The sequence below is a fragment of the Brachyhypopomus gauderio genome, chromosome 9, assembly GCF_052324685.1.
Source record: "Brachyhypopomus gauderio isolate BG-103 chromosome 9, BGAUD_0.2, whole genome shotgun sequence".
Taxonomy (NCBI): domain Eukaryota; kingdom Metazoa; phylum Chordata; class Actinopteri; order Gymnotiformes; family Hypopomidae; genus Brachyhypopomus; species Brachyhypopomus gauderio.
In genome coordinates, this window is record NC_135219.1 from 20612497 (window position 1) to 20637556 (window position 25060).

General features: G+C 43.3%; 1 protein-coding gene and 1 long non-coding RNA gene across 11 annotated transcripts in view; one reads left to right on the plus strand and one right to left on the minus strand.

Annotated features, from left to right (window-relative positions):
* The first annotated feature begins 4312 nt into the window (after positions 1-4312).
* The window catches only part of trdn (triadin), a 35093-nt gene continuing 14345 nt past the window's right edge, over positions 4313-25060 (plus strand). For 6 of the 9 annotated variants that reach the window (XM_077017852.1, XM_077017857.1, XM_077017853.1 and 3 more), the window contains exons 1-7: positions 4314-4629; positions 6517-6729; positions 12776-12904; positions 17351-17377; positions 17980-18006; positions 19277-20560; positions 21773-21853. In XM_077017852.1, the coding sequence (XP_076873967.1) occupies positions 4623-4629; positions 6517-6729; positions 12776-12904; positions 17351-17377; positions 17980-18006; positions 19277-20560; positions 21773-21853 (1768 nt within the window). In that variant the 5' untranslated portion in view covers positions 4314-4622. Of the gene's footprint in view, positions 4630-6516; positions 6730-12775; positions 12905-17350; positions 17378-17979; positions 18007-19276; positions 20561-21772; positions 21854-25060 lie in introns of all 9 variants that reach the window. The other 3 variants (XM_077017854.1, XM_077017860.1, XM_077017855.1) reach the window with 2 other exon arrangements.
* LOC143523416 (uncharacterized) lies at positions 21751-23784 on the minus strand. Of its 2 annotated transcripts, none has more exons than XR_013133333.1 (3): positions 23597-23784; positions 23112-23489; positions 21751-22060 (listed from the first exon to the last, which is right to left on the minus strand). It is a non-coding gene; the product is annotated as an uncharacterized LOC143523416 (long non-coding RNA). The 2 variants fall into 2 exon arrangements; XR_013133332.1 differs by adding an exon at positions 22466-22552 and having other exon boundaries at positions 23112-23784.

Consider the following 25060-nt stretch of genomic DNA (forward strand, 5'->3'; position numbering starts at 1 on the left):
ATTTTAAAGGACTTAAAACAAGATGCTTTTACTTTAATAGACTATAATAAAAGTGCTTAGACCTGATGGTATTTGTACATTATGAGAAATAGGTTTATGAACACAGGTAATTAGTCTGGTGAGTCTTTATAATAATTGTACCGCATAATTCACTTTTAAATTCCCAGCTCCTCTAGAAGCATCACCAGTTACATTCACTGCGACACATGTTCACTTTGAACTATAAAGGTAAGTCATTTTCCTAATGAGACTCACACAGAACCACTGTCATCAAATGATGCGATGGTCTATTGAGAGAGCATTTGCATTCACGGTTTTCATCCACTTTCCTGTTGCAAGGTCTGCTGTTGTTTGTTTTTAATGTACATTTGACATTATTATATCCCTTTGATATGATGCGTAGAGAATGGACACAGTGGTCATGTTGCTTTCTACCTGTCTGAGTCAATGATGCCAAAGTTGTCTGCTTGTATAATTATATATATGAATAAGCAATTAAATTCAATAAAAGTGCCTTTGAGGCTGTTTAGTAATTAATATTTTAATAAGAACCGAACAAGCCCAGTTGAGTTATGCAGTGCCCCCTTGTGGTTTTGTATCTAAATTCGAAATTGTGTCTCAAGTCTTGGCAGTTAACTGTTCAGGACTTGAATAAAGTGTGTGTCTTAGAGCAGGCAGCCAGTGTCAAATTTTCAGGTCTAGCCACAGTGATTGTACAAGCGATTCAACTCACATCTGATGTAATTCGACAGTATGTAGCAGGCAATCATAACAGTTAATAATGTTTAATTAAATGTCTTCTCTTAATGGTTTGTCTTCATACTATTATGTAATTATTCAAATGATATATTCACATGGTGGCATATCAAATATGTAGTTATTCAAAATAAATGGAAATACAGTAAAATATATCAAACACAATAAATCTGTAGTTCAAATGAGCTTTTCCGTGATCCTAAAGTAGTTATAGATTAGTTATAGATTAGTTAATCTATATAGTTATAGATTACACTCGCAAAACCTTCATAATCATCCCTCCCCATTTATGGAGAAAGAGCCCGTTGGAGCGACTAGCTCGTTTCTCAGAATATTTTCCCGGAGGCTGTGTTGTGTGCGGAGGGCAGGAGAGACGGCGGCGTGCACGATGTGACACCCTCCGAGGCGCCGCTGAACTTCACATCTTGATAATGAATGAATGGGAGAAGGTTGCTGTGATCATGCGCGCTCTCCGCCCACAGGGCGGAGGCCCCGAACCCTCACCACGGCATCCGCACAAAGTACCCCGTACCCTGCGGGCGCATCTGGGGCGGCACCTGCGCTACCCCTCCACGACGCAACGATCCACACCCCAGGTCGCCCTCCACCCTGTCGGCCCTAATTACACATGAATGCATCCGCCCAAGGCATGGGCCACAGTTGACACGGGTGTAGCTCCAGGTGTGCACTGGATGTCAGATCCCTCTACATTGTGTTGGGGACTTCAGACTGAAAGAGTGATTGGGGGGGGGGGGGGGGGGGGGGGGGTTATTGGATGAATTCCCAGACAAGTTCCTTTTGATGTCCCAGTGGTTTTCGGGACAGATTTTAATGTGATCAGATCAGAGCTACATAACCAGGCAACAGCTGTGACTGAAAAAGACAACTCTTAACAAATCCCCTTCACTTCCACAGGCACGAGTGGTGCTGACTCATTAGCGGGCTAATTGGTTAAAGTTGCCTGTTTTGTGCACTACGGTCTCATTAAAGGCTTTCCGTAATGTCAAAGGGGTTCGTGTTTGGCCAGCTTAGATGTCTCGATGTTGTACCCTCTTCATGCCCCTTATTGCTTGCATCTCTACCGGTGTCTAGCGCCCTTGGCACCTGGATTGGCTGTTTAGAGCTGAGAGAAATAAATTATAATCAAGTTTGACACAGCATAACAGGTTCTGATGCGTTTGGAGCGAAATGCCTCTTTCTGCCTGTGTTACTGTATGACAGCACCATTATATATTTTCCTGAGTTCGGCACACTGAAAGCTAGTAGCATCAGGTCTCGACTCCTCTGCCCATTATGGTCATTTAGGGCTGGTGGTTATTGCACTGCACACAGGCTGTCTTTAAGTATTAATGGCTACATCAGCAGTTCTTCCAAATTAGCTGCGCAGACGCTGATTCACCTCCACCCTTTACACAGTGCGCTCCTCCCCTCCATGTCTGCCTGCACTGCGCTCTCGAAGTGTGGAGAGGGCCAGAAGCGCGAAGGCTTTCACCACGCCAGGTGGAGGTTCAAGCCATCAGGGGAAGCCTCTCCACCCAGGGACCCGTTACCGATGAAGCCACGTAGCCCTGCGCCATGCCAGGTTGGTGCTGCTACGTTTTGCTCCTCTGACCGGTCCTCTGATGCTCCATTTAGTTGGGCTTCTGCACATCTAGAGGAAATAAAGGTGGGTGAGGGTACGGGGTCGTGCTCCTGGAGTCGATGGCAGCTCGCCGGAGAACGCTCGCGTGACGCTTTTTCGGCCAAGGACCATCGTTAGTATTATGAAGTGCTTTGTTTGTACAGATGGTGTTGTATGTGTTATATTTCTTTCATTTCACAGCTTGTGTTGGTGTACCGCTGTGTCTCACGAGCGCTCCCAGGCTGTTAGGAGGACGGCCATGATTGACATGATCGTTTATGACTGCTGATTGATGATGATTCATGACCAAATTGTTTGTTGTTTTTGAGACAAAATGTTGACAAGGAATGAATCAAGCCAAAATCGATTTAAAATTTTCTTTTCATCAAATTTGTCTTTTTAATTTATAATTTTCCCTTGCTATAAATCACCCAAATTTCCTCAGTCGGACAGAAACTAGAACAAGAAAAGTGAAGTGATTTTTGGAAGCTAATGAAACTTTTATTATTAATTCAATATCACTGCAATTCTATTAGGAACTTGCATCACAAATGTGAAACCCACAGAAATACCATTACAGGCCATTAAAGGCTATTCATAATCCAGCCATAATCCTGCTTAATCCGAGAGCGTGGTGTGTTTTTCATATTCAGTTCATGGTTGTAGCAGCGTCTACACGAAGATGGCCCTTTGAATGTAGGTTTTAGCTCAATCAAAACAGCATCTTTTACTAAAGTTTGAGTAGCACAGATTTCATTCTGAACTTTCATGGACTCACCTCTCTTATGAAGTGTGCTTTCAGAAGCAGTTTAGCCATGTTGCATTTAGATGTAAATCTAAAATTCACTCCACAAAGCAGATAAGCAGGTCACCAATTCATCTCAGTCTGCATTAGGAGAGACTTGTGCAGAGCCAGATCAGAACATTAACCTGGACCTTACTTCTGCATAAGTCCTCTACAAACACACACACTCTCACACACACCTACCCACGCACACACACACACACACACACACACACACACACCGAATGTCAGTCATTTTTTTCCCATCATTGCATCTGATTTCATCACACCTGCGTGTTTCATCTTGACCCGTGAAAGGGTCGCTGCCTGCACACTGGCGAGGCGAAGCAGACTCGTAGGTGACACACTCTCCCTCTCACACACTTCACGACGCTCCGGCATAAAAATGCGTGACTGCGCGGTTCACTCTGCCTTACAGGGAGCCTCGTAAAAAAGACGCGAGATGATGCTCGGGACCCAGTGGGATGTGCAGTGATCGAAGGTAAAATATTCCACCTCTTTTCATCTGTTCTTTGCTCAGTTAAATTGCTCATCCAGCCACCTTGGCTTTACAGCCGTGGTAACGCGTTGTGTTTTATTTTTTTTGGTTCAGATGAGACACACTCCTACCGAGGAAGTGGCATTCTGGGGACAAAATGCAATTTGCTCTTTAAAGATCAAGTGCATTAAACATTCCATTTGCACAATTTATGAGAAAGGTTGTGCTTGTTTTGCTGGCACATTTAATGAAGCATGGTAGCTTCGCTCGTGTGGGCTCCTCGGCTCTCTCTGTGACGAACAAAGTCTGAAACTATGGCAACTCCAGACAGTTATAAGATGTTTCTTATACCAATGCCTCAGTACAAACTAAAGAGCTTTACGGAGACACCAGCATACATTGTTGTTGTTGTTGTGTTGTTGTTGTAGTTTTGGACCAGAGACCCTAACTCCTTGGTATCAATATCGTCAAAGGCCTATGTGTACGTGTTGCTGGATGGTCCACCAGCCGCTGACAACCCGGCTAGTGGGTCACACCCATGGCCTAAAAAGGCTAGGCAGAATGCTGCTGCCATGTCTGGGGGCTCTAAGAATAAACTGGCTGGTCCAATAGGGGATAAGGTTACCTCCAGGCCTCCCATGCTTACAGACCTCCACTCAACAAGTGCTGGGGGGGGAGTCGTAGGGGGGTTGGGAAACGCAGCGAGCTCAAGCGTCCTGACACTCCCGTTAGCGATTGCTTCCCCGCAGGAAGGCCACGGTCTTCGAAAAACGCCCTTCTCTGGAGCGAACCGGCACGGAGCGGCGCCGTTGGGTTTTTCACTCCCGGCAACAGGTGGCATGTTTTTGTGCTTCCTCGTGGGGTTCCCGGATTTGGCAAGGACGCGTTTTTAGTCGGGACGCTAACAGGATTTGCATTCGTGGATTATCTTTCGAGATTGGGGTTTTAACAGTTCAACAGAGATGGAAGGTACGGTCAGATTTTTTTCACATCTTTAGCTGTTTTGTGTCATGCATTTCAACTGTGAGAATGAACAGTTTTCAGGGACTGCTTCGAGGAGGAATGTCCTGACTGAAGGCCTCTAAAAATACTCTGTATCACGTAGCTCATTGCCTACGTGTAATTCTCCTGAAACATACGTGATACTGCTGAAGCTCTTAAAGGGTCTTCAGATATGGCCGTCAATTGCATTATGGCTCAGTTTGCCTGTCAGGAAATATGGCTACTTAATTCAGTTTACATATCTGGGGCTCTGCCTTGTATTTTTTTGTAGACAGGTGATATCAGGTCTCAGATATGAAAGTAATTTTAATATGCTCAAAGGGATTGCATGGACATTAAGGATGTCGGACAAACAACAAAAAAAAAAAAAAACTGTCAATTTGCACACATTATTGAAGCTCTTTTGAAATAAGTTTGAAAACTTCTCCAGAGCTCTATTCCCTGACTTGAGATGAAGTTGTCTCAAAAGCAATTATTAACATGATGGAAGGTCGCTAAATGGATTCCAGCCTTGCGTGAAATAGCTTATTGTTGCAGAGGCTTTAAACTGAATTTGATATTCTGATGAAACTATAAAGACGGCTGGTCAGATGGATGTAAATAAGCTCTATTAAAGGTGTCAGGGGAGCGGTGTGGTGGGGGGTCTGTAGACCAGGAGGAGACGCTCTGTCTGTTAGCTTGCTTCCTTCAACAGCTCTAACTCACCGGCCGATGTTAGTTGCCATGGATATCAACAAGGGGACCCAAGCGCAAGGTCTCCTATCAGAACAGGTGATGATAGGCGGCCATTTTGAGTGGGGAGTGAACCGGCAGCCCAGTACAACGCACAGTGGTTAATGTGATAACACTCTTATGCTGCCTCACACATCACACCTAGGATTACATTATTTAATAGCGTAATAATAATTATTACATCATATATAATGAGCTTTAGAGTTCATTCAAGACAAGGGTTTCTGACACAAAATGTTGTAGTCCGTTGTTTTTAGTAAGGCAGTGACAGGGCAGACTGCTTGTTGGCTTCTTGAGTCAGCAGCTGGAGGCACACTCTCTAATTCCCAGCTGGACAACACGATGTAGTGTGAAGTGCTTCAACAGGTGGGCCAAGCTGAATACACACACACACACACACACACACACACACACACACACACACACACACACGTGTGCGCACACACATACACACACACATAAGTGCAGATACAGTGATTGGCCCTAATGGAGGGTGCGCGCGCACATGAGATTCAAGTGAAAGTGGAGGCAGTCTAAAAGGGATTTCAGGCAGATTTGATCTGCCACAGGTCATGGCAGACAGTGAGCAGAACCCCATCTCCTTTTAGACGTACAACAGATGAGTCGCATATCAAATTGAAGAAACCATACGCAGAATCACAATGGCTCATATAAGAATCAATTCCCGACTCAGACCAAATTCGGGCCGCATCGGATCAGATCAATAAAGGGCTCTGTAAAAGGAACGGTGTTTACAAAGGTCACGCACGGTGTGTGTAAGGAATCGCTGAGCGGCTATTCAGCCTGTACGGCACCGGGGTTTTATATCCATTTAGAATGAGCCTTTTGACAGGAACAGTTACATCAATACATCTCCCCAACAGATACAAAGGCTGCATTTTTCTTTACTGTGGCCTTGAAGATACTTTAACAATAAGTGATTGATACTGCAGTCATGTACCATTCTTATGGAGCCTTTTTCAGTCTTCTGTTGCTGTGGTGCCCTGGCCAAGAGACAAAGGCCAGGGAGTCGTCTTTCAGGCCTCTTGACCCCATCCCCCCTTCCACACCCCCTCGTGGGGAGTAAGGCGACGGCCTAAATCCTCCTGTGTGTCTCCACAGTGCGGGGTTCCAGCACCACCACCACCGTGCTGGAGAGCAGGGCCGGCGACGGGGCCGGGATCGCGGGCCGCTCCTCCAAGAGAACCATGAAGGATGACCTGTACACCACGTTCAGCTCGCCCATGGCCTGGGTGCTGGTTCTGGCCCTCGTCATCACCTGGTCAGCCGTGGCCGTCATCGTGTTCGACCTGCTGGACACCAGGAGCCTAGAAGGTAAGCGCGACTCTTGCTCCTCTTTCCTACCGCCGTGGGAGGCCTCGCCGGAGCGGAACGTGTCCAGAAACCAGCAGGAGGCCGGGGGTTTGGGTGGGGGGATGGTACTGCCATGGCTCTCTAATGTCTCTGCAGTGTACATTTTGGTATGGACGGAGCCCAGAGCCGATTAACTCAATCTTCATAGGAGCCTGTATCAGCAAAGTACTGACATCATCTACAGATTCACGCTTAGGGTAGAAACCGGCTCTGGGTCGGACTAATAGGCTTGGACGAGATGTTAGACTAGGAAATGCGATAAGTCCTGATGGTTGTTTTTCATTGGCTGAGAGTTTATCTAGAGCACCACTGCGAGTGGGTGCTGGGGGTAGCATGGAAGTTTATTGGCCAGGTCCTGATAGCACTGACAGTGATAAGGACAGATAGAGTGTTCCATGAGCTGGGTTCCCTTCCAGACAGTAGCAGTCAAAGAGCCAGGCCAAGCCAGGCCCTGTCTAGCATAATCACTCTTTTGAGAAGAACAACATTGCATCATCTCTTGATGAGATAATACTTTAGGCAATCTTGCATATGATGGCTGCATATGGTCACATTTGATATGAAATTACATCAGGAGATGTTGCTCAGCGAGCTGTTTCAAGATTGCTGAATGTGGATTTTGTGAAAATTGTCAGCGCTTAGATGGATTTTGCAAATACAATTTTCATACATACCTTTCATATCATATTTCACTCACATTTCATTCCATTTCAACTCCCTAAAAAAGGCCTGCTTCATGACACAGAACATATTTTTGAAAGTATTTCAGAAGTGGAGACCTTTTCATATTTAGTGTGTTGGCGTAACTGGGCCTAACCCACAGCTCTTTAAGACCCTGTAGCAAACTGTACCTCTCCCTCGTGGCCACTTTCACTCGTTCATTTCTAATAAGTTTCCCTCCTTTTTCCACCCTGTCCATCCCCATGTGTCATCCTGTTGCCATCCAATAAAAAGCCCATACTTTATACTGTGACGACCCCTGTTTGCCACCTGGTAAAGACTCTCTGCTTGCAGTGAAGTGCTCTTGCCTGAGTTTGTGTGTGTGTGTGTGTGTGTATGTGTGTTTCTCCACGCCCGCGTTTGCGTGTGCTTGTGCGTGCATGCAAACGGGGAGCGACCGTCTCCGTGCTGTGATGTATCTTGTGACGCAGATTAACCAATGGTTGTCTTGTGTTTCATTAAACACGCCCTCGCCTCGCCTCCTTTCTGCTTTATTAATTCCCCTTTGGCGTGACTCTGTGCCTCGGAGTGCTGTTCCTCGGTCTTCGGCTACGCCGAACTGCTTGTTTCAGTGTTTTCCCTGCTCCCGGCACACCGGAGTCAACTCATCAGCTCATTAACGAGCCCTTCATGTGCCCTTCTCTGGGTGGCACAGCAGGGTAAATGCCAACATGTGCGCTACACGGGCTTCTTGGGGGCCAGCAGCTAACTCCACACCTTCTGGCAACTGTGCTTGATATATATATATATTTACTCTCAGCTCCAGGACAAAGCAAGGATGTTGATGTTGAATCCGTCTGGTAATGGCACAACATTTATGAGTTCCACTGCAGCTCATAAAAGGAGTCATATCCATTGGATATATTAGCAGGACATACTGCCGCTCTGACCTCCTCTACATTCCTCTGCAAAAGGAGGCCAACTGATACTGAAAACCATGAGGTTTCTTACTGCAAAGAAAGCAGAGAAAATAAAAGCATTTAATGCTCATAATTAATTTAAAATAAAAGTCACCTTATATTTAAAGCTTTCCTCTGGGCCTGCAGATCAAATGAATATATAAAGGAAAACACTCAAAGAAGACAATAAAACACAAGTGTGAATATGTGTGAGTATACAGACCCGTGGGGCAGAAACGCTCACGTGTGCATTTATGGCATTTAGTAGATGCTCCCATCCAGGGTGGTTTACAAATGTGCTGCAGTTGTCAAGTCAAAACAAGTGTCCTTAGCTACAGCTAATTGAAAAAAACAAGCTAACATAGAACAACAATAGAACAAACAACAACAAAACAAAATACCAGCAAGTCACAGCTCATCTGGAGCAAGACGATACAGAAACGCAGGGGAAACGGACTACTCCCTGACTACACAGGAAACGAAATGTATAAAATAGAAAGTGTCGTACAGTTACTGACTACAGTACAGTTTAGAAGCAGTTTAGTCAGGACAGGAGAGCAAGTTGGTGGACTTTACACGGTCGTCGCGTTTCTGGCCCCTATTTTTTCCCAGAACCTCAAGTTCTCTCAGCAGCAGGGATTTTGGATTGGCATTTTGATATACGATAGCGCCTCACGCTAAACGTATGTGCAGTCTCAGGCCTGAAGAACTAATGGAAGTGAAAATAATGTGAAAAACCTGGAACAACTATGCAGAGCACCAGAACACTGGCATGGGTCAACTACAGAAGTCCAGCTCAAGTTCAGCCCTCAGTATTACTTTAGTCAAACATAACCGACTGGAACAAGGACTTTGTTCAGGACAGCATGGCTTTTATCGCTGGTGTGCCCATTGACCCCGTCTGTCCTATCAAGTTCCACATCGGTCTGTTTAAAGTTATGTTTACAATATGGCTTTGTGTAGTTCCAAATGATTCACTACTCATGCAGTCGTTATGCTGAGAATCACACAATTAAAGCATTGTGGCTTGTCCTGGTTTATTAACTGTGTGGTAGTGACCAGTAACCCATACTTGCCATGCAGAATGATTCAAACACTTGTATTCATATTCAGTGCTTTGAGAGAGAGAGAGGGAGAGGGATCGATTTAACAGAATTTTAATGCAGTATTTTATGTTTCAGATACTCCAGTTCTTGTCAGAAGAAGAGAAATATAGTTTTTCCTCTCAGTGCACTCAGTGACCACTAAACCAGAGAGGCCTGAGTGGGTCATCTTGGGAGAAACAGGATCTTGGGCCGTATCATGTGGAACCATGGGGAGGAATGATACACTTCGGCTTAACTAACACAGCACTGCCTTTGTAGTCGTTGCCCTGAGAACAGCGGTACTCGTGCGCCGCGTGAAACAGCACCAAGGCAGCCATCATTAAACCAAGCGAATGTGTAAAGATGTGATGACCAGTGCAGTGTGGCACAAAGCTAATACATCACGCCACATCACCATGGTACTGAATGTCCAAGGCTTTATAGGCTTTCAGAGCCCAAACTTAGAGGGAACTGTTGTCACTTCTTTAATAAAGACTCAATTCAAATCTCTTTTTTTGTTGTGTTGTGGCTGTAAAGAGCAGTTCTCTGCATGAGAACTTCTCAGCGCACTCGCTGCAGGAGATGAACCCTCACTGTCCTTCAAGATCTCAAATTATCCAGCATCCTCTAAGCCTCTATTAAGATCATTTAAATTAATTTTCAGAATTATTACCAATAGGGATGTGGTTTCTCAGTAACAGCACCATGACCATTCTAATTTATACAAATTATGTGTTTTACATTAGCAATGGTAGTAAAACAATATAGCATGTTCATAAAAAACAAAACCACAAAAAAACCCACGTTAACAGAACAGAAATATAATTTGTAAGACCAAGTTTGAAACTGAAGGGGAAAAAAGATCTTTTGCATAAACGTGAGGAAAGATAAACCTTTTAGATGGTCAGAATGACAGCCTTAGAGCTATTGGGCAGCATGTCAAAATCTGTATGTCTTAGCCATGTCTTTTGACAAATTATCCGTTCAAACTTCCTGATAAATAATCTTATTTAATTTCCTCTGTGACTTTCGAGTCAACAGCACCTAAGGAGAAATAACAATGAAGCCCACACCACAAATGGTCCTCACACACACGCCGCCTCACACGGGGCACCAAACAAATGGAAGGCTAGTGGCAGAAGAGGGGCAGTGTTAGCTGTTCTGACTCACGCTTACTTTATACATCTTAGTCCTGAACTTTAGCAGCGGATGAAGGAAAAGACAGCACGGTGGTGACTCATGCGAATGGGTTGCCAGGTGACACAGTCTAAGAGCAGCCTTCAGTCTGTCCTCCCAGAGTCCCTCAAATAGCGAAATAAATTCACTTTTAAAGTCTCTCAAGAGTTCTGGCTCGAGCCCTCTGCCATATAGAGTGAGGGAGTTTAAGGAGTCTCTGCCAGTGTCTGAGCTTGAGTCTGGAAGGGACACGCTCTTTCTCTCTCTCCCCCTCTCTCTCTTTCTTCTCTTTCCCTCCCTCCCTCTTCCTCTCTGGACTGGCATCTGCTGTTTACTGGGGCTCTAGCCGGGGAGGCCATGACATGATCAGCATAGACAGTGAGAAATGAGGGAGACCGGTGTGTGGGAGCTCGGAGGACAATAATGGATTTTCATGAAGTAGGTTATAAAGTTAATCAAACAAATGTCACTGAATTTATCAGCGCCGCATTAACATTTCTATATGGGGCAGTTTTCACAATGACGAGCTGCAGCCTGAATTCCGATGAAGACAGCTGGAGGTGATGAAAATAAAGGATCTACTGCACAACACAAAATGAAGGAAGACTGACAAAAGCTTTTAACAGAACACACTCTACGATGCACTGTAAAAAAAAAATGTTACTGGTTAATATTTCATAAAAACATCACACAAGCTCATTACTTTAGTATGGATTAGGCATAGATTAGGCATATAAATACAGTATGAACGTAATATCTGTTAAAATCCCATGAAGCAGTATAATCTTGAACCTGGCGAAGCCCCAATCCTGGCATTGATTTCCCCTTGAAATAAAATTCCATTTTACATTTTGCGGGGCTCGTGCGAGTTTTCCAGGGATAAAATCAGCGTAGTCACTCCGCACCTGCAGCGCGTCCATTCTGCATGGCCGCTCTCCGTGATCATCTCAGCATGTTCCTCGTGTGTGCTGCCTTCATCTGTTTCAACCACATGCATGTTTGCCATTGCTGCCAGTTTGGTCCTAGTTAACGCGGCGGAAGAGCGGGCGTGTTGTGCGACTCCTCTGCTCTACTGCACGCTCTCCCTGCAGACGGTGTGCGCCGTGTGCCCCTGTACGTGCTGCTGCACAACTCCTCTGCCTTGTGTGTCGTTTGAACAGGACCTCAGCCAGGCCGGCTCAGAAAAGCCTTCAAGGAGGCAGGCAGCCTTAGAGGCAAGCCGTCTTATGGATTCACACTTTGAAGTTTGCAGTGGACAATTGTGTCACTTCATCAACTAATTACCAAGAATGTGTAAGAACTGTTATCTTAATTGACCTTTAACTTACTAATTAAATAAATAATTTCTGTAGACGAGTTTCTTTTGTCGTGGTGAGTTTGTGTACATAATACAAGCTCCATCCGAATCTCACACCTGCTATCTTGGATGTAAACAAAAAAGTCTCTGACTCATCACGGCTTTCGACAGAATGATGGAGATGTAACCTGGTTTTGACTACAGCGTACAAATCCGCATGCAGTGGATTCTAATGGGAATAGTCACTAACAGGAGAGTGTGTGTAGTGGTTGAACGCGGTGCGAGTCGGGGGAGTTTGGATCCTGTTGCACGCTCTGCTCTCATCTCCGCCTAGAGCTGTCTGGCCTGAACACTGCAGCCAGACAGATCTGAGCAAACATTCACATCGGCTACGCCGCATACTATATCGACGGACGTCTCGCATCTGTGGATGGACAGAGGGAAAGGACGGAAACCCGAAAGGCACACGACACAAGGCACTACCACCCCCACCCCCCACAACCAAACATGATTCACATGCTTTTCACACTCACGGCTGCATCTCATTGTCTAGCCTATTGTTGCTCAGCCGCCGGTTTGGTTATCGATCGATCAGAAGGACTTTGAAGGAGCCGAGGGCTTATCTCATCCACCAATCAGAATGAAGGGACAGCTCATGGTTTGGTTTATGAGTGTTGCTGAGAGGTGATGCTTAAGTGTGTTCTAATGTCTAGTTGTTGAGTGAGCTGATGTTTTTTCTGAACTTTTCCTTATAGCATGTATCCAAGAAGTGTATTTTGAACATGTGGGGGTCCTTTTTCTCACGTCAGTCTGTTACAAAATGCACTCAGGGGGCATTGAACACATGAGCAGGGATCCCATGAAGACAGTGGACAAGGCCGTGGAAGAGTCCACCCACTGGATGAACGCAATCTTGACCTTTATGACTAATTTGGTAGCACCAGAGGAAGAGGAAGAAGGTATTTTTCATCATAGAGGTGTACACCGTACCAGAACTAACCCACGCAATGCCATATGAAATGCATCCAAAACCACAGGCAGAGGTTTGATTTAACAAGTCTTGAGAACCAGTAGTGTTTATTATAAACTTTTACCACCGAGGGTCACTCCCTTTCACCACTGTGGGATATGCCACATGTCTGGGGAATTACATTCACACAGAGATTAGGGAACGTCACTATCATATCCAAACAGCAGGCCCAGGGGACTTATTCAGCATCCATGGGGAAACCATCAGATAGCTTGCGTGCTGAAATCAGATGAGAATTCTCCTTCTGGAGGCCTCCGGCTAAAGCCAGCTCCGCCCGTTACGCTGCAGCTCAGATCCGCGGGTTTAGCGGGGCAGGATAGATCACTGTCGACCTGCCTCATATCCTCCTTCAGATTCACACGATACACACAGCCAATAGGAATCACTATACGCAAGATGCTGCTATGTGCACATTTGTGGCACAGTTAACACTGCACAATATATTGTTTGTTAATCACCACAGTATTTGCCTTTGACCTACTGATATCACACCAGGCCGCAATATGTCAGCGAACCCAATAACCAGTCACAATTTCTTTTTTTTATGATTTGAGCATCCTGACCTTTTCAAATAAATGCTCTTTGCTTTAAGAACCATGTTTAAGAATTCACATTCCCAACCGCAACCCAACAAAACATAAAAATCTTAGTCAAAGTGCTGCAAGCCATTTTTTACCCATGTTCACCAAGGGATTTTTTATATTTCACTAGGCATATCACATTCCCGATATGCAGTAGTATAATCGCAATATAGTACTGTTGTCCATACACCTCCAAACCCCAACATTGGAGAAAGGTGTGATGTGATGATCTGGTGTGCATGAGGTTTCTTGTTTATAAGAGGAATAATCCGGAATGGAACGTTGTTTTCCAGCCGTACCCCTCATGGAAGATATTTGAGACAGAAGAATGAGACCGTGTATCCAGACGAGTAAACCATATGCTCTGTGCCACATTTGTGATTGTTCCAAACTAAAAATAAAGTCAGTCACGAAAAAAAGGGCAATCTGTCTTTCTGTAAGTCACTTCCATAACGTCTGTTTCTATTTGGAGAATGTCTCTTGTCGTTTCGTACTGTACATTACTGCAGGGTACACAGTTCCATCACATTATAAGCATGTTACAGGAGTGAAGGGCAAAACAGCAAAAGAATCCATGCCACCATAACGCGTAACTCAAGAGCGCATTAGTGCCACAGCTAGGCTAAGGATTGAATATTTTATGCCATAACCAATACTGGAAGCACCATTGGGATGATTGGACAAATCCACAATGAATAAGTTCTGCACAGAAACCCACTGGTGCAGTGTGTCCTTAACGCGACCTGTCCCTTTAAGGACAGCCCAATAGCCAGAGTACAACCTCCAATGGCCCTCGTGCCCTGTTTAATTTTGGAAGCTAAAGGGAGGCTGAGGTGTTTTTAAGCATTCACACGTAGTCTTGGCTTGAGCCACAAATGCACTTCAGAGAGATATAAACCTCTCAAACATATAAGCTCAGGCACTCTCAGCTCAGACTTCCATTCTATACTACCGTTTAGATTGAACTTGGCAGTGTGGGTTTATTCCACTTTTTGACCTTGATTCAAACTCCAAAGGGTGTCGTTTCAGGACCAGTCTGGGAATGCACCCTGGGCTCTGGTAGACTACCCATAGCTTGGGTGCTTCAGGAAGGCTAGCTGTTGGAATGAGGTAGCAGGCAGCTCAGGCAGTCTTACCAACTGCACAACCCTCACTTTCTTCAAATGGACATGCATCAGTGTTCCAGGCTAAACAATAGACACCCGTTTGGCCTGTAACACTAGTCTAGTGTACTGTGAAGAGGTAAAAAGCTCTTAATTATTTTGTAATGCTTCTTTACTGTAGATTCCTCAGAAGAGTCTAGTTCATTCTGTTTTCATGTATCAAATATTTTTCAAATGATCAAGCAGAACACGTAATTGCTGTTCTTAGACACTGCACACTGTCCCCCTTAAGAGTGAAATCTATAAATAAGACTCAGTTTGTCCTGACCCAAGCCACACACTTCTAAATTTACCCTGCTTCTATAAGTGCAGACACATACAATTACGGTATTAAGTTTTTAAATTTGAGAGCAAGTTTAGGTGGGTGTAGGGGAAAGGTTAGTTATATGTTACTGTAACACTGGGCTGTTGGAGGCTGGACAATTAAGTGGTTTAATGAAAAGAACAAATCTAACAGAACACAAGCATGAAACAAGGACAACTCAAATAACAAACCAAGAATGTGATAATACAGAAAACACTAATACACTGAACAGGGGAGACAAAGGCTAGCAAGTAATGAAACAGCAAGATCACATACAGCACACAAACTCACAGTACTTACAACCACACACACTAGCTAAGCACTAGAAGCATAAACGAAGCATACCAACTACCATACATGCAATGACTGATAAAACCAATGGTAAAACACAGGGCTAAAATACACAGACAAACCAAGAACTAAATGAGATACACCTGAAGACCATAATGAGGGGGGCGGAGTACAAGGAGGGACGCGAAACCAGACACGATAATTTCAAAATAAAAGCACACAGAGGGGACACCAGGAAACAAACCAAACCAAAACAATAGGGGTAGCCGAGGGGACCATGACAGAACCCTTTAACCTTTAAGAAATCCCTAATATCTTACCAACGTGTCAAACTCTATTAGATGAACATATAAATTAATGATAAATTTGACCTTCATTAAGATTTAATCTACTTACTGAAGACCCTATTCATTGAAATTGTTGGATTAACTGAAATGTTAAATGTTGCATCCAGCGGAAAAGCTTAACCCAATTAATAAATATCTTTAATGGGTTATGTGACCTTTTAAAAGTATAAGCAGGAGCAGTGATTTATCTATTCACGCAGTATCAATATATTTCCATATTTAACTTATTAGTGCTGATCAACTGTAAATCATAAGGCTGGCAATAATAATTATGGCATCTGATCTGAGGTCAGTGGAAGGAATGCGAGAGTACTGTGTACTCACAGTAGCAGGCCTGGGCAACGTAACCAAGAGCCTGGTTGCCTCCTCGCACCATAATGACCCACTGACATCAGTGAGCTCCCTACATACATTCTGTGTGTGTGTGTGTGTGTGTGTGTGTGTGTGTGTGTGTGTGTGTGTGTGTGTGTGTTTGTGTGTGTGTGTGTGTGTGTGTGTAAACATGAGGGGTATGAGAATATTGAGAGAGAAAGAGGGCACTGAAGCAGTGTTTACCAAATAAGGAGGCAACTGGCTTTACTGTAAATGCTAACAAGCCGTGAGTGCCGGAGAGATAAAGGCAACACTTCAGTAACACAGTTGGCACAGAAAAAAACACCTTTCTGCACAAAATCAGGTCAAGACAAGTCAGGTCAGTACAACACTGGAGAAAAAAAACATTCTGGATTCAGATACAAATAACGGTGAAGTGTGTGGCTCCTCGGTGGATCCTGGCCAGCTTTATGAACACATCTCGCAGGGGAAAATCCCTGTCTTGTGAAACCAAACCTCCCCGTACACTACCAGGCTAGCGGTTTAACCATAATCATTCATTCACAGATAATCACATGTAAAATGAGTCAGCAGGCATGGACAGTATTCTCCTTAAGTACAGGTAACATCAGTATTAGCCACATTGTTTGGCTGTTATGACTAATGTGAGGCAAAATTGTAAAAAGTCATATTGAGTTTATAGAAATGCTGGGAGCCCATGTGTCTCTCTTTGGTTCCACAACCACTTTCTCTCTCTCCCATTGTGGTTTCAAGAATATAGACATTGGGAAAATGTACTAAAATATGCAAATGTTCACTTTTGGAAGTCAATTCGCATAAACAAGATTCGCAATAAAAACTGATGAATGAACGGCAGGCGGTGTTGTGACTAAAATAACAGGCCTCCCGTCCATCACAACACTGATGTTTATCTGAAGTGGGGAGTGTACACACAAATCCAAACTAACTAACCGTTTTGCCTCATATTCACCTGTTTGACACATACAGGAAAAACAGTCCTCTCTATAGCAGGATGTATGGAGATTACTTTAAGTGCCTGCGGAACCGATACAATATGCCTGGTTCGGTCCTACAGTCATATTTTACATGTTCGCTAAATATAATTCACACTTTAATTCACACATTGCTATTTAGCTTTTTATCTTTGTCATGATGCATTTACATGATGCAATAATCTGTTGTGTTGTAGTGTGTGTGTGTGTGTTTGTGTGTGTGTTGTACATCTGTCCGTGAAGCTACTGCTCCCTCTCTGGCTGAGAGGTCAGGAGGTGGCTGCCGTTTTGTTGAGCTGAGCCTCATTTCTGCCCTCATTAATGCATTAATGTCTTACATCACCATTTTCTTCTTTGCCCACAGGAGAATGGCATTCAGTGAAGAAAAAAGGTCTGTATGTGGGGCTCAGGCCTTTGTTTTAGCTTCTTTAAAACTCACCTTTATGATATGAATGGAAGTTCATTTTGCTAAGATGCTAATGCTAGATGTGCAACAACCAGCTCTAGTCTACCAAAACACCACCAATCAGCTAATGGGACGTATGTGTTAGACTACGCAAGGCAAAATCTGGTTAAACTGACCTCAAACTTCACAACCCACTGGATTTTTTTAAACAAAATATACTTAATCTTCACATATTCTGAATCATATTCTGAATCTTCACATGGATGGTGAGGACCGACATACTCAAATGTCTTGTTACATGCAGTTAACTTTTAAAGTATTAAACCCAAGCTGATGTCAGATGAGCCGGTGTATGTGACAGTGACAAGGCATACTGGGGCTGGCATAATGAAAAGTAGACTCAAATAGCACATGTCAAAATGTGTGCGTCTGTGTGTGTGTGTTTGTGGATGGGAGGGGTTAGCCTTCATTAAACATGTTTTTAAATAAATCACATTGCTCTCGGTTTTTGCCTAACGCATTTTATTGCATTTGCATATAATTACTGCATAGCTCAATATCATGGAAACCATTCCTCTTTTCTCCAGGGGAATTCCTACCACCAAGGAAAAAAGGTTTGTGACAGAAAGCCCTACTAATCAGACTGCAAATCTAATGATTAATCTATTAAAACCATCAATTTTAATTTGAACATTTTAAGTGTGTAAATAGTAAACTATACTAATGTCATGAGAAAATGTCTTACCAGGATTTTTAACAGATTGCGTTTGGTACACATGAATTGAAGAGTGACATATTTTGGAATTGTTGCTAGTGGAAGTTTGTTTTTCATTCCTTCCTGAAATGTTGTTTTTCTCAAAACAGCAACAAAATGAGTGTCCCTGGTTTGCATGTCAACAAGAACCTAATCAGCATTAAAGCAATAAGCATATCACTCCATCATCCATTAACAACTCGATGAGCTGATCATTAAATCATGTCTTAGTGCCCAAAATGGTGCAGTTATGATAGCAAACATCTCAAATCCATTATCGGTTTAAGCTTCAGCTAATTTAGTTTACATAATGAACAACGTTTACATAATAAACAGCATTTTTAACTAAAATCTCACTTTTGTACTGTGATGATCATTTGGGTATTTTAATTTAGTCCACTTTTAAATTAAGCTTGTTCTTTTAATGATGCGTGTTTTTTTATCACATGCTTAGGGTCTCCAAGCTACATTCAATATATAGTTTTCACAGAGTTCTGCAACCATGAAATTACTCTGGCATACTGGCAGTGTTAATTTTATACAATATTTTTCCATGAAAGTGTGCCATTTATGAAAATGGTAATGACAAGATATTTTTCTCACAAAAAATTGTAAAAAGTCACAATATGAAATCATGCTGCCTCGGGGTAGGCTTATTGAGTCAGGCGTTAAGCAAGCGCCTGGGTGTCATTCCTCTGCAATGCTAAGCACGAGTCCAGCACTTTCCCCTATGGGTCTCTTATGTTGTCACCCTGCTCACAGCAATGTTACAGTGAACCAATCCATTAACTTCAATCATCTAACCAAGATGTGTCTGTATGCATGAAGCAGTTCACACTGATTAATCTCACATTCTGCTTAAGCAACATCCTGCAAACTGTTGACGGTTGATAAAATTATTCTACATACTGGCTGAACACACAGACACACGCCGAATATTTACGCAATGTAAACAGAATTTGGCTTCTACCGTTTAAACGTCATTATAGGCTTGATGAAATTTGAGCTGCATTATACACAGATGACAAAATGTTAATTATATATTTATTGATGGAGCTGCTTTATTGCATTGTGGTATATTTATTCTAAACTGAGATTCAACTGCTCGGTGAGAAAAAGATATGATGTAGTTACAGAGTTGCAGGCCAAGGAGATAATTGAGAAGGAAGAAGAGGAGAAGAAGCAACAAGAAACAGAGGAAGAAGAGGAGGAGGAGGAAGAGGAGATTGTGGAGAAGGAGGAGGAGGAAGAGGAGGTTGTTGAAGAGGAGGAGGAAGAGGAGGAGATTGGTGAGGAGGAGGAGGAAGAGGAGATTGGTGAGGAGGAGGAGGAAGAGGAGGAGATTGGTGAGGAGGAGGAGGAGGAGGAAGAGGAGGTTGTGGAGGAGGAGGAGGAGGAAGAGGAGGTTGTGGAAGAGACAGAAGAGGAAGAGGAGGTTGCAGTGGAGAAGGTGATAGAAGTGGAAGAAGAACAGGAAGATGGCAAAACAGCTGGAGAGGCTGAGGAGGGGGAGAAGGAAAAAGAAGTGGAAGAGGAAGAGGAGGAGAAGATAGAAGAGGCTGAAGAAGTAATAGAGGCCAAGCCAAAAGCTCAGAATGTGTCTGAAACCAAAGCGAAGGACAGAGAGGAGCCCAAAGCAGAGGCAGAGGTCAAGGTGCACGAAGCAGTCCCCGCTGAGGGACAAAAAGCAGCAGAGGAGGAAGAGGAAAGGCTGACTTCCACTGAAAAGCCTGCTGAATTAGAGGAAGACGAAGCCATCACTGTCCCTGTGGAACTTGCAGGAGTTGCTGATGAGAAGGCAAAAGAAGAGGCACCAGAACTTGCCGACGAAGAGGAGGAGGAAGAGGAGCAAGCCGCCGCTACTGTGGTGACTGCTGGCATTACTGGTGAGGATGAGGCAGACAAAGCCATCGAAGAGCCTTCAGCCAAAGATGATGAAGCAACTCCTACTGCTAAAGGTGATGGAGTCACTCCTCGTAAAGAGGTGCCTTCACCCGCAGGAACCGTGGATGACAAGGACTCTAAGACTGATGATGGGGTAGAGACAATCACTGTTCCAACAGCATCTGATGAAAAAGACATAGTTGACAGAGAGAAGGATAAAGTGCCTGACACTACCGACAGCAAAGCAGACGACGAGGAAGATGAGAAGCACGAGGAAGACCTCAAAGTCATAGATACGACAGAAACTGCAGAAGGGAAACACAAACCCGACAAAGTAACCGAGCCAGTCACCACAGATACCACAGCTGAGGACGATGACACAAGAGACGATGACCAAAAAGACAAACTTGACCAAACTGAAGATGAGGAAGATAAGAAGGATGAAGACGAGACACTCACAGTTGATACTGACCTTGAGCAGCAAACCAAAGATGATGCAATCGTCATTGGCATTGCAGTACAAGAAACTGGTAAGAATTCTGAGGTAAAAAATTATGATGTATGACTCACAAGGATGGATGTGAACAGTGATGAAGATGACAATGACAAAGATGATAAGTCTGTTAATTTAGCTTACAAAGGGAACAGTAGAATTGATGGCTAGGATACTCCTACCAATGACAATTACAAGTCAGAAAGTGGAATCAGTGACAGTCACTACAAGGAAATCACTTACTTTAGCAGAGGCTAACAATAGGGACTCTGATGATGAGTACAAAATTGGCAGTGAACAGACGGATGATAATACCACAAATGGCGCTCTAGATCATATTGATGACTATTGGAGAAACTGAGAGGAAAGTGGAAACTGTAGAGAGAGTGACTGAAGATCTGAAATTAGCTGATGATATTTCAGAGGCAAAGGAAGTGGAGGCAGAGGAGAATATTAGTAGGTGGGAGAGAAGGTTCTGGAAGGTGAGGGGCATGACAAGGATGGTGATGATACTTTTACACAGTTGTACATTTTACACAGTTGTGCATAAGTTGTCCAGAACAACTTATTATTTTCAATCATGTTATAGAAGCAGACAGATGTTAGGAGTCTTGCCCAGGGACTCTTATTGCTATACCAGATAATAGCCAGACAGGGACTGAACCCCGGTCTCACACACAAGAGGAGGCATTGTTGCCCACTTCACTACACCCACCATAATAAACCTGCCATTACTGGCAAACTATAGCAACAAACCAGGGAAGACTGACAAGACTTACCTTTTACATATATGACAACAGTTGAATTCTTACCATTTGAAAAAGTTAATGATTAAGGTGACTTGCTCAAGCACCCAACAGTGATAACTTGGCTCGAGTCAGCAACCTTTTGATTGTTAGGCAAGCGCCTAACTAAATTGTATCACAATTTTAAAAATTTTCAATTTTAATTTACTTTCTAATTTCTAATTTTTATTTTACTTAATTTAAATATTTCATTCATCAAGTGTGTAGCATATATTTATCATTCTCAAAGTGTCCATGCAGTGCTAACTTGCATTAATAGTGACTGAGGATGATAGCAGTAAGATTTTATTTTTAATAAAGTTTAATTTTTAAATCATTATTATGTTTTACTTAATTCATCAATCCAATTGAGTAAAAAAAATTCATTTATTATTATTATTATTATTATTATTATTATTATTATTATCCTTTTATGATTTTTTAAACATCTTGTTTATTTACAGAGATCCAAAAATTAGATGTTGAACAAAAGAAGACGGAGCAGGAAGCGGAGGCAGACGAAAAGGAGAAAGAAAGATTTGCAGGTGATGATTCATCAACCCCAGACCCCTAACATGTAGCATTGCAAACAAGACCAGGAATTGCTCATGAGAAGACAGCATGACTTTCACACCTGAAGGCCTGATGTAGCATTTCAAACAGAATCAGGAGTAGGTGCACGAGCTGCCTTGCCCTGTGCATGAAACGCTCCCAGATCCAGGTCTGGTCTGACACGCCTGGCCTCCGCGTCTCTGAGGAGACAGAACCATAGGGGCAGCACAGTGAAATGAACAAGTGAATTCAGCAAATAAATAAGTGACTGGAATGATTTAATCTATATTTCAACTTTTCCACGTAGGTTGTTCGCTGTTTGAGTAGGGAAAGTGAACGTAGCTTAAGCTACTTCACATATCCAGCACATGAGTGGAAAAGTCATCAAACCAGTATAAACTTTGTGAATACAATTAACTGGCTGAATTAATTGACTTCTATTAATAGATTCTTAGCGAAATCTCAGAATTAAAAAGTGAAAAAGATCACAGCAGGTTCACACTGCAGGTTGCATCTGGACTGAAGGAAATGAGTGAATCCACAGAGCTTTCAGAGAGGCGTATAAATAAGAGGAAGAGATTAGAAGAAGGCTATGACCATTTGACCTTTTGACCTCCTCATTTCTCTATCGCTTCCATTGCATCATGAGGTTGTTCATGTCTGCCTAGGTGCTCAGTATGGCTTTGGGTTTTCTTCATGTTGAAGTATGAAACAGAGACAAAAATAGGACTCACAAAAGTGTTTAAAATTCCACTACATATACAAATGGATGCATAATTATAGATATAAAGGCCAGTATAAAAGTGGAAAATAAATCTAAGCAATAAATGGGTTAGGTCCATGAGAATAGGGAATAACTACACTGAGAAATGAAAGGGTACAAGACATCCCTCTAGCTAGATGTATTCTCTCTCTTCGTCTTGTTGACTTATTGACAGTTATTCACTTTGCCAGCTCCCCGTGTAAGGGACAAATGTTGTATCGCAGTTGCCATGACCACAGACCCGGCTGCTCCGCCTCCCATTAAAGCGGTTCGCTTGGTTTTTGTTATACACATTATCAACTGCCTGTACACATAGCAAGTCCCTGTGTTTTCTCCGTCTTCGTGATGTTGAACGCTCATAGCCCTCCCCGTTCTACCTGTTTGTAGAATCCTAGCCAGTATTCTGTTCCTGTGTCTTGACAGTTATGGTGAGTCACAAAAAAGGACTGGTATCACTTCTAAACCCCGTGGAGCAAAGGGCACTGTACCTCCAATGTGAACGTCTGCCCTCTTTTGTGAAGCTGACGATGTATCATTACGACTAAAATGGAAGTTTTTAAAGGGCCAGCCTATGACTCCAAGTTAGACTGGAGTGGAAATCGAGTGGCATGTGAAAGTAAGGGACGACGACGGTGATGGTGGTGGTGATGACGCCACGTGGCCTCGGTCTGAGCATGTGGAGGAGTGTCAGTCTTTCCGTCTGCACTCGAGAGAGCGAGGCGTGCACATCGAGCGCCCCCGCAAGAGTCTCAGCCAGAGACGGACGGGCGAGCGCGTCCCAGACGGAGTAGGGCTGGTGTTCTGCTTGAGCCGGAGTTGACACATGCCGTGTTGAGCACATCCTTCTGAGCTGCTTCTGTAGCCTTCTAAAGTCTCAGACAGCGAGAATTGCAGGTTAACACGATCCTTTAAACAGCACGAGTTGTTGCTACTTTACAGCAGTACGCGAATGCTTGAGTATACGTATTTTTACCTCTCAAATCACTTTCCAAATGCACAAAATTGGTCTTGTTGTTAAAAATGTTTAAGCTATAATTAGGGTACTTGTCACGTCTGCAACCCGCTCCGTCCCCTAGACAAGCAGTCGATCACCTCTAATCACAGACCACGCCCCCTCGGATGCCTTCGCCAAAGTGCTAACACTCTCCACCTGTGAAATGACTGATCGTTTTTCCTGTAAACTCACTGTACATGCGCTCTCTTTCTGAGAGTTTTTCCCCTGGTTCAGAGCCGCTCAGTTTTTAGACCTCTGCCTTCTGATTAACTGGAGATTTACTTGATTTCCTGTTGTTTTTGTGTGTTTCTTTTTGCCTTGCCCCTATATTCTTCCATCTTGTAAATGGACCCCCATGTCTGACCTGGTCCTGACACTACTGCTTATTTGACTGCACGAGCTAACGATTTTATGCTGTTATGGTCACTTAATTAGCTTCACCCATGTCTCGCTTAATTTGCATTTTCCCTGCTGCCACCTAAATGTGAACAAATACCAATTCAAATGGCATATATTCAAATGTGTTCATTGTAACAATAATTGCTAACTTAATTCGTTGATTCATTGCTCTGTGATTCTTAAGAAAAATCTTGGCTTGATCTTAACCCACAGAGATTTCAACAAGGAAGCCTCTGGGCTTGCCAGGGAGGAACATCTCTCTTCCTTATCTTCCTCTGTTATGAGTCTCCTGGTATTATCTGCAAGAGCTAGAAGTCTCATATGGCATAACACATTGAGATGTTAGTATAGAACAGCACTGTCTCACTCGCAGTTTGATGGAACACGTTTTCATAAACCCTTTAGGACGCAATTTTGCTCAGCAGTATTTTCAGTTCATAACTGTGAGGAAATTTACAAAATTTCTTTACAATCTGTTTCTTTCTAAATCTGCTATTCAGACACAGATGCTATGATTTCAAAGAAATCCTTCAGGAAAGGATTTGTCATCAAGTATCTAACTTGTCACCCATTAATTCTCTTTTGAGCCGAACTGTGAAATAATACACAAAAACCTCTAAATATGGTACAAGAGTCGTGTGGGAAGGGTTTTTGTGACAGGAGGCATAGTCCTTAGATTTGTACTCGGATATACAAGAGATGAAAGGCCTAATGGAACACACTGATGTTCTGGGCTTAGATAAAGTAAGCAGCGCATTATCCTGGTTCACACTTTTCAGATACACAAGCTCACTTTTTAAGGGCTTATCATGTAGTGGGTCTATATTAAATCATTCTAGTATCACCATCAGCAGTGCAAAGACCTTACCTATACAATGGCCACAATCAGCCATCCATGTAACAGTGATTCATTTGATGAATATTTGATTGTACTGAAAAATGTGATGTCTGGGTCTCTAATCTCTAATCAGGTATTTCAGTTTCAAATTGCAATGGTCCAACATTACCTTCACCTTTAAAGTGCCCTGTTACCACGTCACCTGA